This window comes from Sylvia atricapilla, chromosome 6 (genome assembly GCF_009819655.1).
Source record: "Sylvia atricapilla isolate bSylAtr1 chromosome 6, bSylAtr1.pri, whole genome shotgun sequence".
Classification (NCBI taxonomy): Eukaryota; Metazoa; Chordata; class Aves; order Passeriformes; family Sylviidae; genus Sylvia; species Sylvia atricapilla.
The window spans coordinates 9,649,087-9,664,150 of NC_089145.1; the positions used below are offsets into that span (position 1 = coordinate 9,649,087).

Here is a 15,064-nt window from a genome sequence, read left to right on the forward strand (position 1 = left end):
CTCCAAAGTATTCCCTGGGGATTACACACACTTCAGCCTAGATTCAGTGAAGACAAACCCTTGGAGGAAGCTCCACCGCCTGCCCATGGCTGTCATGGCAGCCCTTGGCACATGCCAAGCACACTCAGCAGTTCCCTTGCAGGAAATCCCACTGAGGACACTGAGGAATTTCTTCCTTTAGGCCAGCAATAAGTATTTCAAAGCCAAACCACTGAATTCTGACAACCTTATTGTGAGGTAAGCAGGGTCAGACCCAGGCACAGAAGTGCCCCTGAACTTTCTAAAAGATACTTAAAAAGATTTTAGGACTTTGCCTTGGCTTCCCTTCAGCTCACACATGGATCAGAGTTGAAGAGCTTGAATACCAAAACAAATAATTCCCTGAGATCTTATTATATCTTGTTTTCAGGTTTTGTTTCTCTTCCCTTGCAGTTGTACTGTCAGAACAGTGCCTGGATATCTCTCACATCTTCTCCCACATTCTAATTCTCATTGGAAAGAAGAGGAAAATAATCTGTGCTGATCCTGTCTTTCTCTAACCACTCACCACAGTACATTTTCTTTCATCCTTGAGCAGCATTCCCATTTTCCTTTATGTGGGCAGTTCTCTTGTAAAGGTACTTTACCAGCTGGTGTAGAATTTAAAGTTACCACATAACAAAAGCTGATGGCACTCTAGGCATGAAAAATGACTTGGGGCACACAGCAACAAGCACATGGACACAAGGATCCGGGAGAGACCATGGAAACAAAGGCCACCTCAGTCCCTGTTTAACCTCAGGCAGGACAGTGCTGCTGGAAAAAGACATGCTAGAATGCCACAAAGCTGGGGTGTGCCTGGAATGGAAGGGCAAGAGGGAGAGGTGGAAGTAGGCTTTGAAAAAGCATTCTGGGATGTGTCACCTTCAGCCTAGGTCAGAGCAGTGAGAGGTGACTGAGAGCAGGGAGCAAACACCCTTGTAACTTACCTGACTGCTCCATCTGCTTGGAGACCTCAGCTTGGAGGCAGAGAGGGCAGGATGCACATGGATAAATCACCAGAGAGCCTGTTCTATAACCACTGACCCTGTCTCTTGTGCTTCTGCTGCAGTTGCCTGGCCTGTGAAGCAACATGAGTCACAAGGGATCCCTCAACAGCAACCCTGGCTCATCAAAGTAAGGATCTTCCTGTACCACTCATTCCTACTATTCAGGAGATACTCCAAGCAGTCCCACTCATCCCTAAAGTCCCTGGTGTTTGTTTCACCCCTCCTGGGCATTTCACAAGCTAGCACTGCCTCACACATCAGCTGCCCTGTGCACTGGGGTTTGATAATGGCATGTTAGGTGGAGAGAGCAGAGGGACACCAGGAGCCTCTCCACCTGCAGCCTCGGGCTACAGCAGCCCATGGCAACTTCCCAATGGAGCCAGAGCCACCAGCTCTCTCCTCCTTCCTTCACCAGGTATGAGCACCTGAACCACTGCTTGCCCTTGAGGGGATACAGTGACAGAGCACAAAGCAGCCCCTGGGCACCCATGGGCTCGCTGCTCCATGCAGGACACCCCGACCACAGCACCTCAAATCCAGCTTGGATCCTCCTCTGCTAGAAAAAAACACTATTATCTCCTGGGTGCCCATTCCTACCCACAACCCAGGCACGGGGGGTGGCCCTACATGTGGTGCTTAGAGACCTGACACCCCAAAAATCAACTGTTTGCACACAATTCCACCCTCCCACATTCTTACATGGGATATATGTTATATGTCCAAGCACCTGCCTTCAAGGGGTACATCTCCAACATGTCCATTGAGAAGGGATCATCACCTTGGCTCTTGCACTGCCTCAGGTTCATGTGGACTCAGGAATAACACGGAGGGGGTCTCCCTGTAACAACCCCACTTATGGCACACTGGCAGCTACTGTCCTTAACGCAGCCCCTCTGGAGTGCTGTCCTTCCAGGGGACATTGTGAAGGTAACTCTAGTGGGGCCAGGCCTGGCTGGGCTGCGCCGTGTCCTGTTTCCAGCACTGGGTTCAGTGACATGTGCCTGTGGTGTGGATAACGGGTAGGGTTGCACAGGGAGCCACCGGCACGGCCCAAAGGAAATGCTTTGCAAGGAAGGGAAGGGCTGGTCCCTGTGGGCAACTGCAAAGCTGCTGTGTGAAAACTGGTGTTAAAAATATTTGGGAGCTGATGGTTGATTTGCACCTTCTTTCTTTTCTAGTGGCAGCATGGGCAAAGCCGAGGGAGCCTCCAAGCTGAGTGCAAAGGACCTCTATGGTGAGTCGTGCCCGCAAACATATCCAAAGTTTCCCATGGCAAAGGCAGCTCTGGAGAGCTGGATGTGGATGTTGGGGATCTTTAGGCTGGAACTCAATCAAAGCCACGCGAATCCAGAGTTCCAAATGAAACAGGCTGGCCTGACCTGGCAGCAAAAACACACCTCACATCTGTGCTGACACCTCCCATGACACCTCCCACGCTGAGGACAGTTGGGATTTTGCGGGAACAGAATGTTGCTTCTCCTACCCAGATCCTCCCCAGGTCTGTTAGCAAGATCACCTGATAACCGGCCTCACAAAAGAAAGACTGTCCTCAGCAAGTTAATGATTATCCTCTTCTAACTGCTCAGTGAACCATGAAAATTCCATGCCCTTTGGCTCTCTGGAAGAGCAGGGAATGGGCAGGACGGGTGTTTGTGCATAGTCCAAGAGGCAGCTTATTTGGGTTTAGCACATTTAGGTATCAATAACAGTTATTCCTGATCTCAGCAGATCCAAGTACCCCAGGTGAAAATGTGGCCTCTGGGCTGGGCAGAGCAAGCATAAATCATGTGAGAAATCACTTCCCTCAGTTATTTCCTGAGTAAGAAGCTGGGGATTGTCTGGGGTAACACAAGCAGCTTTTGGGTAGTCCAAGCCTGAAGGCTCTCCCACCTGAGAGCTGTGGATTTACCTGGTTGATGTTTAATTGGGAAGGAACAGGCTGTGTGTGTTTCTCCTTGGAGATCTTCTATTTGATCAGAGATTGTCCTCGGCAGCTATGAACTACCAAGGTGGTTTATTTGTCTCTGGGAAGTGAGTCTGTTTGCCCAAGGGTTTTGGCTGGAGGTGTATCCTTGTGGAGTGGCCTGGAGCAGTGTCCAGAGAAACCAACCTCACCTGGGGAGAAGTGGGATGGCAGGGGCTGTATTTAGTGTTAAACAAAGCCATTGTTAATGTCAATTAGCTTCCAAGAAATAGAACATGAAGATAATGGCAGCGCAGAAATTTGGGCTGTTGGTGGCCTGGACGCTGCAGGGTGGGCAGGTGCGAGGCAGGGGTTTGAACTGTGTCAGTCACTTCTGGAGATGGAAGGACACATGATAAAGAAGGAAGAGGATGAGGTGTGGAATTTTGGGGGCACACAGGGCTGCTACTGCAGACAAACTCCTCCTGCCTCCAAGGCAGTGCACATTCCTTTGGCTGTGCACTGACACTGGGGCACTTCTGTCAGGGGCAGGAGGGCTGCAGTTGTCAGGTAATCAGCCCTACAGAGATATGTAAAAATGAACCTGGGAGCTCACAACGGTATTAAACACAAGCAGATTTGCAGGCTGGCACCCATGGGTGCAGGCAGCCTAGGGCTCCAGCCATCAGAATTCCAGAGGGGGATCTAATGGTGCCATGGCACAGGGAGCACCCCTCAATCCTGTGCCACAAAAGCCAGTTCAGGGAAAGGCTGACTGACTGCCTTGGAAACAAACACAGCTCTCAAATAAGCACTTTTCAACATAGAATTTAATCTTCTACATTTTTTGTATGAACACACCTCAAAAGCAAATTCACCAGGGTTGGGTCCTCTCTGACCAAATTCCAGCAAACCTAAAATGAGGACTCTATGTCCCTGGGCCAAATCTTCAGGAGGAGTAAAGCAGCCGCCTGCTATTTCTCTGCCACTACTGAAACACAGAATGAGCTCTGCAGGCATTCCCTGCACAAATCAGTGCCTCTTGGCCAGCCCAGCCCCTGGCATGAGCACATCCAGAGGGATTTCGTTTGGCAGCACTTGAAACCCACCCACTAATTCAGCAAAGGACACTTAGCACGTGTAAGCCAATATTTAAATGTGTTGGTCCCTTTCCCACTCGGATCCTCCCTCCCCCAGCATTAATTTCTGCTGCGAGCTGGCACATTTGGGGATAGAGGGCAAGCAAGAACTAAAATTCCAGGGGGAATTATGTTTCATAATGAAACAAATCACACCAAGCCGAGCTGGCCTTGATTATGTGATTGCAACACTGCTGAGGGACATTTGGAGCTGACAAGACTTAATATTTCCATCTTTCTCCAGTGCAATCAGGCTGGACCCTCAGCCTGTGTATACTGCCAGACCTCCAAGGAGTGCAGTGACTCCCAAATTCCCAGCACACAGGCATCACTTAAAACTCACTGGGTTGTGACGGCTCCAATGCACACAGGTGTCTAAATGTTATTTTTAGGTGAACAAGGCCTTGGGTTTAGCTTTCTAAAGATGCTTTTTCCAGTAATACTGGCCTAACATGACAGGGGTGCCAGCTGTGGGTACACAAGTGCTACCTGAGGGCCAAGGTGTCCCCAGTATCAACAGGGACTTACTGGGAATATTAAACCCACCTCAGGGGAGACCCTGAAGAGGGATATTTAAAATTGTCGTGGTGAGGCAGGAACACAGCAGCAGCTTCAGGCTGTGCACAGGAAGGCACCCAGATGGTGAAGGTGGAGGTTCAGTCTGGGTGGGCTCCAGGGCATAGCGTGAAGGTCCTCACAGGACACAGCCTCATCACACGGCTGTTGATGGATGGGGAAGGCTCTGGTGTCACACTTGGCTTGCTGAAATTGTTTTGATCACCAAATATGTTGCCTACTACTGTGTATTCTGCACTGTGGTGAGCACAGAGGGATGACCAAAGGGAATTCTACAATGAAACTGGCATAAAGCCCCTCAAAATACCCTCCCTTGGCTCTGTCCATGCCAGAGTTTGATAAGCTTTCCAGCTGCTCTGCCATCATCAGTGGAGTTTCCTGGCTCTCATGGGAGCAGGAGACTCATCCTTTCTTTCCTCCTTAACATAACAGCACCACATTCGTTCAGCTCCACATTCTGGAGGGATCTGTGGCTGCAGGGAGCAGTCCCCCCTCAGCTGGCAGCAGGGAATGGCTGGCCCCTCTCAGGTTGCCACCTCTCTCCCCACACAGCCACCAGCTGAATAAATGTTAATGCACACCATAAATAAATTAGGCTGCTTCTCTGCTTACGGGCGTCTGTTGCAAGCCCAGATGAAAGCCTGTGGGGGGGAGACCAGGCTCCACCAGAACCCATGGGAAGGACTGGCAGGAAGCATTTCTGCACAGCACTTCCCACAGCAGGAAAGCTGCTGCCACCCCTTTCCAAGGTGACTCCAGGTGGGCTTCTGCAGGTGTTCCCCTCAGCTGCTGCCAGAGCTGTCAAACAGTGCTGGCTGGCTCTCCTGATGGATTAGGCAGTGCAGCAGAAGTTGAGGGCACTTTGATGATTGCAGTGATTTCGTGTAGGGCTGTGGGGAGGAGCAGCTCATTTCTGTTTGGCTGCTGTCTGTCCCTGTGGTGCTCAGCCTCCTTCCAGCCCCCCATGCCAAGCCTATGGGACCCAGACAGCTGGTTCCAGCCTGCCCACCCATCCTCGATGCACTCACTTCTGGGAAAGAACCAGACTTGATAGGGCACAGGGCTGGAAAAGGGGTCTTGGAGCAATGAGTTAGGCTGGAGAAGCGCAGTGCTGATGCTGATCACTTGACACTGCACTGTAACCCAAGCCAGGCTGCAGGGCTGTAACAGGACACGAGGCACTATCACAAAGAGAAGAGCCACTTCCTGCCCAGTGTGGCCCTGGACAGGGATCATCTCCCTGGGGAGCCACGGGCAGAGATGCTCCACTGGTGCCAGCATCACTCCTGAGCCACAGGCAGCTCCTTGGTGCTGGCCAAGCAGAGCACACCAGTGGAGGAGTAAATGATGTTTAATGGTCATGGACCAACTCCTGGGGGTCTCCACAGACCCCCCTTGTATCACAGTGGGGCCCTCAGCCACATGGAGAGGCCTTTGAGATGAGACCCTCCAGTCTGTATGACCTCCAGCGCAGTGTAATTCCCCTGCTGCTTGCCTTCCCACACCCTGCCCAAACCATGAGCTTGTCACAATTCCAGCTGGAGGCCACATGGCTGTCACATCGTTATTGACAGGAGCGTGGAGGGACCGTTTGTTCCTTCTCCACAACCTTTAGGAGAGGATTTGTGCAGGACTTAACACACACTGGTATTGTCTACAAGAGACAACCCCGGCAGGAGCAGTGGCTAAACCCAAGCCTGCTCAGCCACACTGCTGGGTCAAGAGGACCGTGGCCGTGCCTAAATCCACAGGGATTTGGGCAACATCTGAACAGTGTCACTCACTGTCATGTCCTTAAAGGTTTCATCATACTGGAGAAAAAGCCTGAGGTTCAGCAGAGACCCAGCCTTCCTGCCCAGGCCATTAATTCCTCATGTCCTCTGCTGCCAGCCCTGAATAACTCCCTTATCCTTCCCCACTGCTTCCTCAGTGCCATTCCAGCTCCCCTCTTCACATTCTCTTTCCCACCCAAGATTCCAGCTTCAGATTACCCTTTGACACTGCGTGTATGGGTGACCCTTTGATTCAATGCCTTGGACAATTCATACACCAACTGGAAACAGGGCTGGAAGAAAAACTGGAAGCCAACAATCCTGTTGGCTCCTGCAGATCAAGCGCCAGTGGTGGGTGAGACAGGGAACACATTGTCTCAGTTCAGCCCTGACTGAAGCTACTGGGAGGAGCAGACACTGCTCCAGGTGCTGCTGGCTGTGAATTTGGGATGCAGTTAGTGACAGGGATGTTGCAGAGAGGGATCTCCCACCTCTGGTGCTGCTCAGCATCTCCAGTGACCCTTTTTCTTTGCCACCTTGAAAGTGCTGAGCACAAGTTCTCTTCTTGCATGGAGTAAGTGCTTAGAGCTAACACAGGGGAACCTTTTCCTAAATGGAAATGGGGTTTTGGATATGCTCAAGTATCTTGGGAATTGAAGTTGTGGCAGTTCATAAAATAACAACAACAAAAAAAGGGAGAACTTTTCATTATGATTTTTTTCAAGACTCAAATAAAGTGAATTAATTAAATCAGGATTCCCCCAATTTTAGTATGTTCTGACATTCAAAAAGTGTCATTACCAGCTATAGAAAATTGAGAAAACACCACTTTGGGTTTTTTTGGTGAAAAATAATGTGGCAGGTTTCTCCCAGGTCTGGTTGTAAAGGCAAAAGTGGATACCTCTACCGGTGAACTACAGCTCCTCAATGCCCTGATTATCCTGCTCCAAGCTGCCCGATGGACACCGTGCCGCCAGACACACTGAACACAAACACACACTGTTCCTCCATGTACTCAGTCCTTGCACAACCCAGGAGCTGTGCCAGGTTTTTATTTGCTTTCCTAGAGTGGGTTGTGTCTTCAGCTAATAAACCAGGAATGTGAGCACTTGGGGCTGAGCTGTGGCAAATATGAAGCGTGCCGAGCAGGAATTCAGCCGTGTGAAACCTGGAGCCGCTGCTCCCTGCTGCCACAGCCCATTCACACCTCAATGAGAGCTGTTCATTCACTCCCAACAGCTTCCAGATCCATCTACACACACCAGCCATGAGTGAGAGCTGACCAGGCAGACATTCCCAGTGCCCCAGGCACCGGTACAGACCAGCTCCAGCAGTTCAGCAAGTATCAGGGATCTAAAAGCAAAAGCAGGGACCTCGATGCTTCCTAAACTGCAAAGATATCCTAAAATGGAGCTCTCTCTGTGCTGGCCATAGAGAACAGGGAAGGAGCAAGGCAGGACCTGCAGATTCTTCCCTGTCAGGAGCTCAGGCACAGCAGGTGCTCAAAACCCAAGGCCCAAAACCAGATCCTTGACTAACCCTGGGTAACCTGGAGCATCCCATCCTCCTACCTGGCGAGGAAGCAGGAACCTGGCAGGTGCTGTGTTCAACTGCCACATGTGGCCCCACCTGGGATCCTGGAATAGAGGTTATTCCATACTGCTGCTCTGTCAGCTGGCCTGGCAGGTTTCTGTGGCTGCCATGAGCACAGAGCATTTGCTGCTCCTCAGCAGGCTGGTCCTGACCTGCTGTTTGGCACAGAGCAGCTCACGCTACGCTGGCAGGTTCCTATAAACCGTGTGTGCATTGCTAGATAATGTATAGATAACATAAAGATTATATAAGGAACTGGCAAGCTCCAGAAGTAACTGACAGGACTTCCCTTAGGCTGCTGTAATGGATGTGGAGGCCAGGGAGGTCAGCAGTGTGATTCAGGGAAGAGGGGAGAGGTCCTTGGTACGGCACTGGCAAGAAAAACAAATCCAATACCTCTCATTCCTCACAGATTGCTCCACACTTGTCCATACATCCCCGTCTTCTGCTGTGCCTTCTGCCAAACAACAGCTGTAAGCAAATGTAGGGAGGGACAGGGAGGATCAGGTAGGATCCTGTGTGGTAAAACTAATTAATCAGAGAAGGATGTGCCTGGAGGGGAGGCAGGGGCCACTGGCAGTTTGTACCAGGGGTGCTGTGCCCCTCTGGCTTGACAGAGGCTGTGCGTGGAGAAAGACAAGCCTGCTCCTGCCCTCCTTGGCACTGCTCAGCATTCCCAGAGACCTTAACCAATTATCCCGGCTGTAAGCTGCTCCCACGGGCAGCTTATCCCGCTAGTTGATCTCCTGTGCTCACTTAACGGCACGTTTGCAGCCACGTCCCAGCTCCCTGCTAAATAAGGTTTTACATGGAAATGGGGAGGGAACTTGGCACTAAAGGTGTGCTTTGGCTTCCCAAACCAAGTTGATAACCCCAGCCCTCCAGGATGTGTATCGATTCTGCTTTTTCCACCTCATTTATTACTCTCTTTCACCCTTTCCACTCCTTAACATAAAGCCAAACAGGACTCTTTCCCTGCCAGCTAAGATTTTAGTATCATTACAGGGATTTCAGCCCAGCACTGTTTTGAGCCCTCAGGTACCACCTTTTGCCTCTGCAGTGGTCTCAGCTCTTCCCATTTCCTCACTGGTGCCAGTGGGAAACGCTATTCCCACAGCACTGTTTATCTGTAAGATACCAGTGGTAGATAACATCTGCTGCCATTTTTCCCACTCCTCTGAGTGTGAGGCATGATTAAAGCCACCTGGTTAGGAGAGAACCGAAGTGAATTCCCTTAAAGAACCATTTATAGGGTTTTTTCCCTCAAAGGATTGTCTTAGGGATCCCTAGGCCAGGCCCTGAGAGGCAAGAGATGAGACAATTTACCAGAGAGTGTGCATGTTCCACGTGTACCCATCCTCAAGGCATTCAAAGCTTTCTGGATTCCCCATCTCATACACGCAACAAGTGTCTGGGATCAGCACAACTGCTCCTCAGGCCACAGGAGATCCCACCAGCATCCGCCAGGATACCCATGCTACGAGCTGGGTTGTTTCCTTGCTAGACACAAAATGGACAGGACAAAGCTGTATTGTTTTCCCATCTCTTTGGCTCTCTTGGCAGACAGAAAGGAAAAAGGACAGTGGTGGCCACTGTGAGCTCATGCCAGCTTTCTCACCTTTGGATGTTTGCTGTACTGGTGCCACAGCCCTGGAGCTCTCTCTGCCCTTTGCCTGTGTTATATCCAGAGTCCTCCACTGCCACAGACTCTGAAGGTCATGGCAGGAGATAAACAAAAGTGCAGATGGGTCTGAGCTAATTTGGGGAAATCATCACTATATTCCTGCAATGTTCATCTATCCCATGGGGATTATGCAAATTCTCCACATGCTGGGGCCAGGTTAGGGGTCGGATAACACCTCAAGGTGCAGAGGTCCTGTTGCAGGATGCTGTAGAAATGCCAAGTGTCCTGGTGTGAGGTGTCAGATGAAGCAGGAGGAAACGAGCTGCTGCTGCTAACAGGCTAGCATGCACTCATGCAAAATTCAGCAGGTCAGGGACAAGGCTGCGCAGAAGGGCAGGGTGGAGCCACACAGGACAGCTGACCTGCCTTCTGAGGTATGGCTGGCCAAGGGAGTTTTCACCTGGGCAAGGGAAAGGATCCCCCTTGATCGAGGAGTCAAACAGCCACAGGTTTTGCTAGAGGCATCATTTATAGAATGCCAGAATGGTTTGGGTTGGAAGGGACCTTAAAGCCCATCTCATTCCATCCCCTGCCATGGACAGGGGTGCCTTCCACTGTCTCAGATCGCTCCAAGTCTGGTCCAACCTGGCCTTGGATACTACCAGGGATGGAGCAGCCACAGCTTCTCTGGGCAGCTTGTGCCAGGATCCCAGCACCCTCACAGGGAAGAACATCTTCCTAAAAGCATTTTGGGATCAGTTCAGCCCAACCAGAGTCAGATTTAATCAAAGACAACTAGCGATGCATCTTGGAAATCCCAGTAGTGTTTCACCACATTGTTTTGAGTAAATAAACAAAAAACCACTAGTTTTCTTTAAAGCACCCATGCTCCTTGGATAGATGTGGACCAAACCTGATTCTTTCATGATCTGCAACCTGAATCTTTAATTCTTCCTGTGTTTAAACCAAAACTGAATGCTAGGAAAGAAGGAGATTTCGGTGTTTTGGCACCCTGCTGTCCCCAGAAAGTCTGGCTGATTCTAGACCTCATGGTCTTATTTGTGGATGCCAGCAGGAAACACAAAAATAAAAGTTTCCATGGGTGTGGGGGCCAGGTAGAAGCCAAGGAGACAGGAGGGATTTCAGAAGAACATGCAGAAACACCCCATTTCTTGCCCTGGGCAGCTTCTGGGACATCACTTGAATGACATCGGGAGACAAAATAGGAGGCACTTTGTTCTAGTTCTGTGACTCACAGAGGTAATGCAGAAATTCCCCCAGGGAAAAATCAACAGAGGGAGGGGAAACATCTGCATTTCTCCCTGTCCCAGCGCTTGCTGCTGTCTGAACAAGGCTCACTGAGTGCAGGTGATGGGATGCTGGGCTATGCAGAGTTCTGAGGATCTGGCTAGCCCCCAAAACTTCCAAGGGCTTCTCTGAACATTTTCTCAGCAGTGCATACTGAGATCTCCCCTGACTATGACACGTGCAGTTTCTTTGAGCTTGGATGAAGGGGAAAAGGCATTGGAAGGGATCCCAGAGAGTCTGAGGGCAAGCAGCTGCTGGCCTGACCACTGCTACAGCTCCATGGGCTGTTTTCCTACCAGGATCACAGACCTGTGCTGGCCTCCCACTGGAAACCTCATTCCCCCGGTATTCTTTCCCTCCCTCAGGGACTACCAGTTCCCAACACAGCTCCGCTCCCCTCCTCTCAGGGCTGGAGACATTTGCCTGTCCGAATGTAAACTCCCTTTCTTTCCAGACCACCCACTTCAGCCTTTTCCACTCCCTTTGGAAAAGGAGGGGATGAGATGTCTTAAAAGTCAAATTTGTCTCCATCCCACATGAATGTGGTGTTCTCATTTCCATCAGTGTCATCTATTTACATGAGAAATGCTCGGGGAGGAAATTGAGGTTACTGAGAGGAAAAAAGTGCCTCACATCGGCCCCGAATCCCTGTGGGATGCGCTGCCTGTGCCCTACCCCAGACCTTGCCCCACATTTCAAGTAGGACAGACTGCAATTAAAGCCCCCAGCAACCAGAAAGTGCCACTGAGCCTTTCCTGCCAGCCTGAGGTGGGAAGGGGCTGCGCTGCAATTTTAATTCTTTTATTCAAGGTCACTCTGGAATGGCTGAGCAGGGAGCTGGGCTGAGTGTCTGAGGTTTTTCCCCTGAACCATCCTCATCCACCTCTGAGCTGGTGCTGGTGATCTATGAGGCACGGGCTCAGAGCCTTGCAGTCTCCATTAATGTCTCTGCCAATATTCCCACTAATAAATCAATAAATCATTTCTACTGGGGAACAGCCACCACTCCAGGGCTGTCAGCAGTCAGGCACAGAGGCAACACACCGTTGTGTTTTCAGCCACAGGAGCAGAGCTAGAAGGTGTGAAGTACTCGTGTGTCCTGACAAGCTGATGGCACAGCCTAAAGAGTGTTAGGATAAGTGTTAAAAAGCTTCAGAAATCAGCTTGAATTAGCTTCTACCCACCCTTGCCAGGCTCCAAAAAAGAGCAGCAGCATTTTTTCATGACCCTTATTGCTAGGATATCTCCGGGTGCTCAGTATGCTCCCCAAGCTATGGGCAGGATTGTGCTCAGCCCAATGCACCAAGAGAAGCTTCATTTAAAAGCTCTTGGCTGTCCAAGAAGAAAGGTGAAATCCCCAAGGCAAAGCTCAGGGAAAGGCAAGGCTTGTTCTGGAGAGACACCTACTGGCAACGCTCGCGGAGCCTGAGCTGGAAGCTCAGGGACTGTGTGAAGGACTCAGGGTTGTAATTCTCAGATCCAAAGAAAAACAACCAATGCTTATTTTCTTGTTTCTTACAGAACAAAGGAAAAAATACTCCAACTCCAACATCATTATGCACGAGACTTCCCAGTACCATGTCCAGGTGAGAACACACGTGCAATGGAGTGCTAAGGGGCTGAGAGGCCAAGGTCACTGATAGGTGCCCATACTGCAGTGTGTTTCCTGTGTCCTAGACCTTTAGGAGACCAAGGGGGAGTTGGGAACCTCCTCACCATTAAAATCTGAAGTCACTGAGTAAAGGAGAATGGGGGAAAAAAGATTTAAGTAAACAAGGGGAATTTTGTACATGGAAAGAGGAAATGGAGAAGCTCTTGTCTTCTCCCTCCTCTGTGTCCGAAGTAGAGCAGGAAATGTTCCTCTTGTCACCCTGTGCTTCAAATCCTTCTGATCAGCACAAACAGGTTAAAAGCAGAGTTCCCATGGTGGTTACCAGAACTCAGCTTTCCAAACAACAGAGACCACACAGACTATCAGCTTTCAGCTCTCCTCAGCTACTGTGTCCTCTCAGGTAACACAAACCCCTTCACACAAGACAGCCAAATCCATCTCCCACTGCCACAGACACCCACCCCAAAAAGAGAAGCCAGCCTGGCCGTCCCAAACTCAGTGATTCCTGTAACACAACCTGGTGGTGCAGGACTCTGTGGAGGAGGTGGGGCCATCCATCACTGAGAACTAAGCAAGGCAAGACAGGAGAACACTTCCTGAGGTTCATATTTAGGACATGGGGCCCTTTAAAAGCCCACATTTAAGCTTGTAAAGTGCCTCTTTGGTAAGAGGTCCTGGTTTCTATCAGAGAAACCAACTCAGTGGCTCGGAAGTAACTCATGGATGCAGACTTTAAACGGTGACAAGTAAATGAATTCTTCATTAATTATGCCATAAGCCACCCGTTTGTGAGTCTCTCCCCTGAACTTTGACCAAGGCAAACAGGATTGCAGTGGCAGGCAGCGAGATAGAATGAGATTTCCTAACGGGAGGCATTTTACACCCTTTGAAGTAATCTGATCAAAGTTTAATGGTGGATGGAGTGATTGCCCATTCTAGTAAAAGCTGCTGTATTTGAATGTCCATCTGGATGAAAAGGGGTTTTAAGGGATAAAACAAAGATATAGCAGCAAGCTTCACCCTCTCAATCCACCCATATCTATAGAAAATAGGAAGTAGAAAAATATTCTAACGATTGAGTCAGACCAGTAGCTTCCCCTCCGTGAAAACTAACCGAACAGTAAACAGCAAAGGAATTTATGAAGCTTGTAAAGGTGCTGGATAAAATAATAGAAGAGATAAAAATGCCTGTCATCTTGAGTAAACCTCACTGCTCTGAAAGAAGAGGGCTTGTCACCTCTGCACAGATAAAACTGACTTGGCAAATACCTTCCCATGCACTATTTTACAATTACAGTAAATACACCCAAGCATGTTTTTCATTTGTGATTGCATTGCTAATCTCAGCTGTTGGCTCACACACCTGCCAGTTCTATTTAGACAGTGCCTCACCCCATACCTTTGTTTGATGAACACAGGAATGGGCCTTGCATTGTCCTCTTCTCTGCACCTTCTTCCAGCCTTTGGGAATCATCTAACAGCAAATGGGTCACCACAAACCCTATCCACTCCTAATGCCTAAGAGCATGTTTAAAGATTTCCTGCCAGTCAGGTCTACCAGTGCTGTAAATCTGAGCCTTTCCTTGCATCCAACTTGTGTGGAGCCAAGTGCAACAACAGTTCTTGCCTGTGCTTCCTCACAACCATCCAAGGCTCTGTGCTCCAAGTGCACACATCCCTCTTGGGTTCATCTGGTCTGTGTCAGACCCCAACATCCACAGCTTCCCCAAGGTTCCAGTCCCACAGCAGGACATGCTGGAGCAGCATCAGCTTTTGCTGCCTCTGAATCTGCTTCCCACTTTGCATTTACCTGGGCTTTTACAGGGAGAAAGGAATTCTTTCCCAGCAAATCTCTCATCCTCCTCCATGGCTCACTGATGCACATGTCAACTGTGGACACAACCCACTGGGTTACTGAATCAGCTCATGAGTGCATCAGCACCAGAAAGAAGCTACTTGATCCCTGAAAAGGTTATGTCTGATCACTGGAGAAGGCATAAAGATACAGGATCAAAGGGAAAAAAGCCAGGCAAAAAACCTCATTACTACAAAAAAACTACATCCCCTCAATTTAGGACTTGCTTTAAAATACCCCCCCATTTTTCCAGCTCTTGCTTTGAACCAGACTACAGGATGTGTGCAGAGAAGCAGAGATTTCACTGCTGCCCTTCCCACAAACTCTGAATGCCTGGCAGGGCCATTTCTGGGGTGGCCACGCTGCTTGTCCCTGGCTGCCCAGGGCAGCTCTACCTGCAGCACCTGGGTGTCCCTGCTCCAGGGGTTAATCTGCTCCTGGCTCTCCAGCTTAGCCATTGCTGCTGAAGTGCCTGTTCTGTACCCTGCTGAGCAAGGAAATGAGGATGAGAGGCTCATGCTGGTGGATGGGCCTTCGATATTCCAGGGACAAGAGAAAAAGCTGGGATCTGGCCCACTAAGCCTCCAAGGTTTACAGGCCCTTGGACTACACAGATGCCTTGGGCAGGCCTGTAACTTACCCATCCAAAAACCC

At 49.9% G+C, this 15,064-nt stretch overlaps 1 protein-coding gene across 1 annotated transcript in view; it reads left to right on the plus strand.

Moving 5' to 3' along the window:
* The window catches only part of LOC136362278 (epidermal growth factor receptor kinase substrate 8-like protein 2), a 46,229-nt gene that overhangs the window by 17,575 nt on the left and 13,590 nt on the right, over positions 1-15,064 (plus strand). The window contains exons 2-4 of the mRNA XM_066320658.1: positions 1,091-1,155; positions 2,207-2,262; positions 12,465-12,529. Coding sequence (XP_066176755.1) covers positions 1,112-1,155; positions 2,207-2,262; positions 12,465-12,529 — 165 coding nt within the window. The 5' untranslated portion in view covers positions 1,091-1,111. The remainder of the gene's footprint in view (positions 1-1,090; positions 1,156-2,206; positions 2,263-12,464; positions 12,530-15,064) is intronic.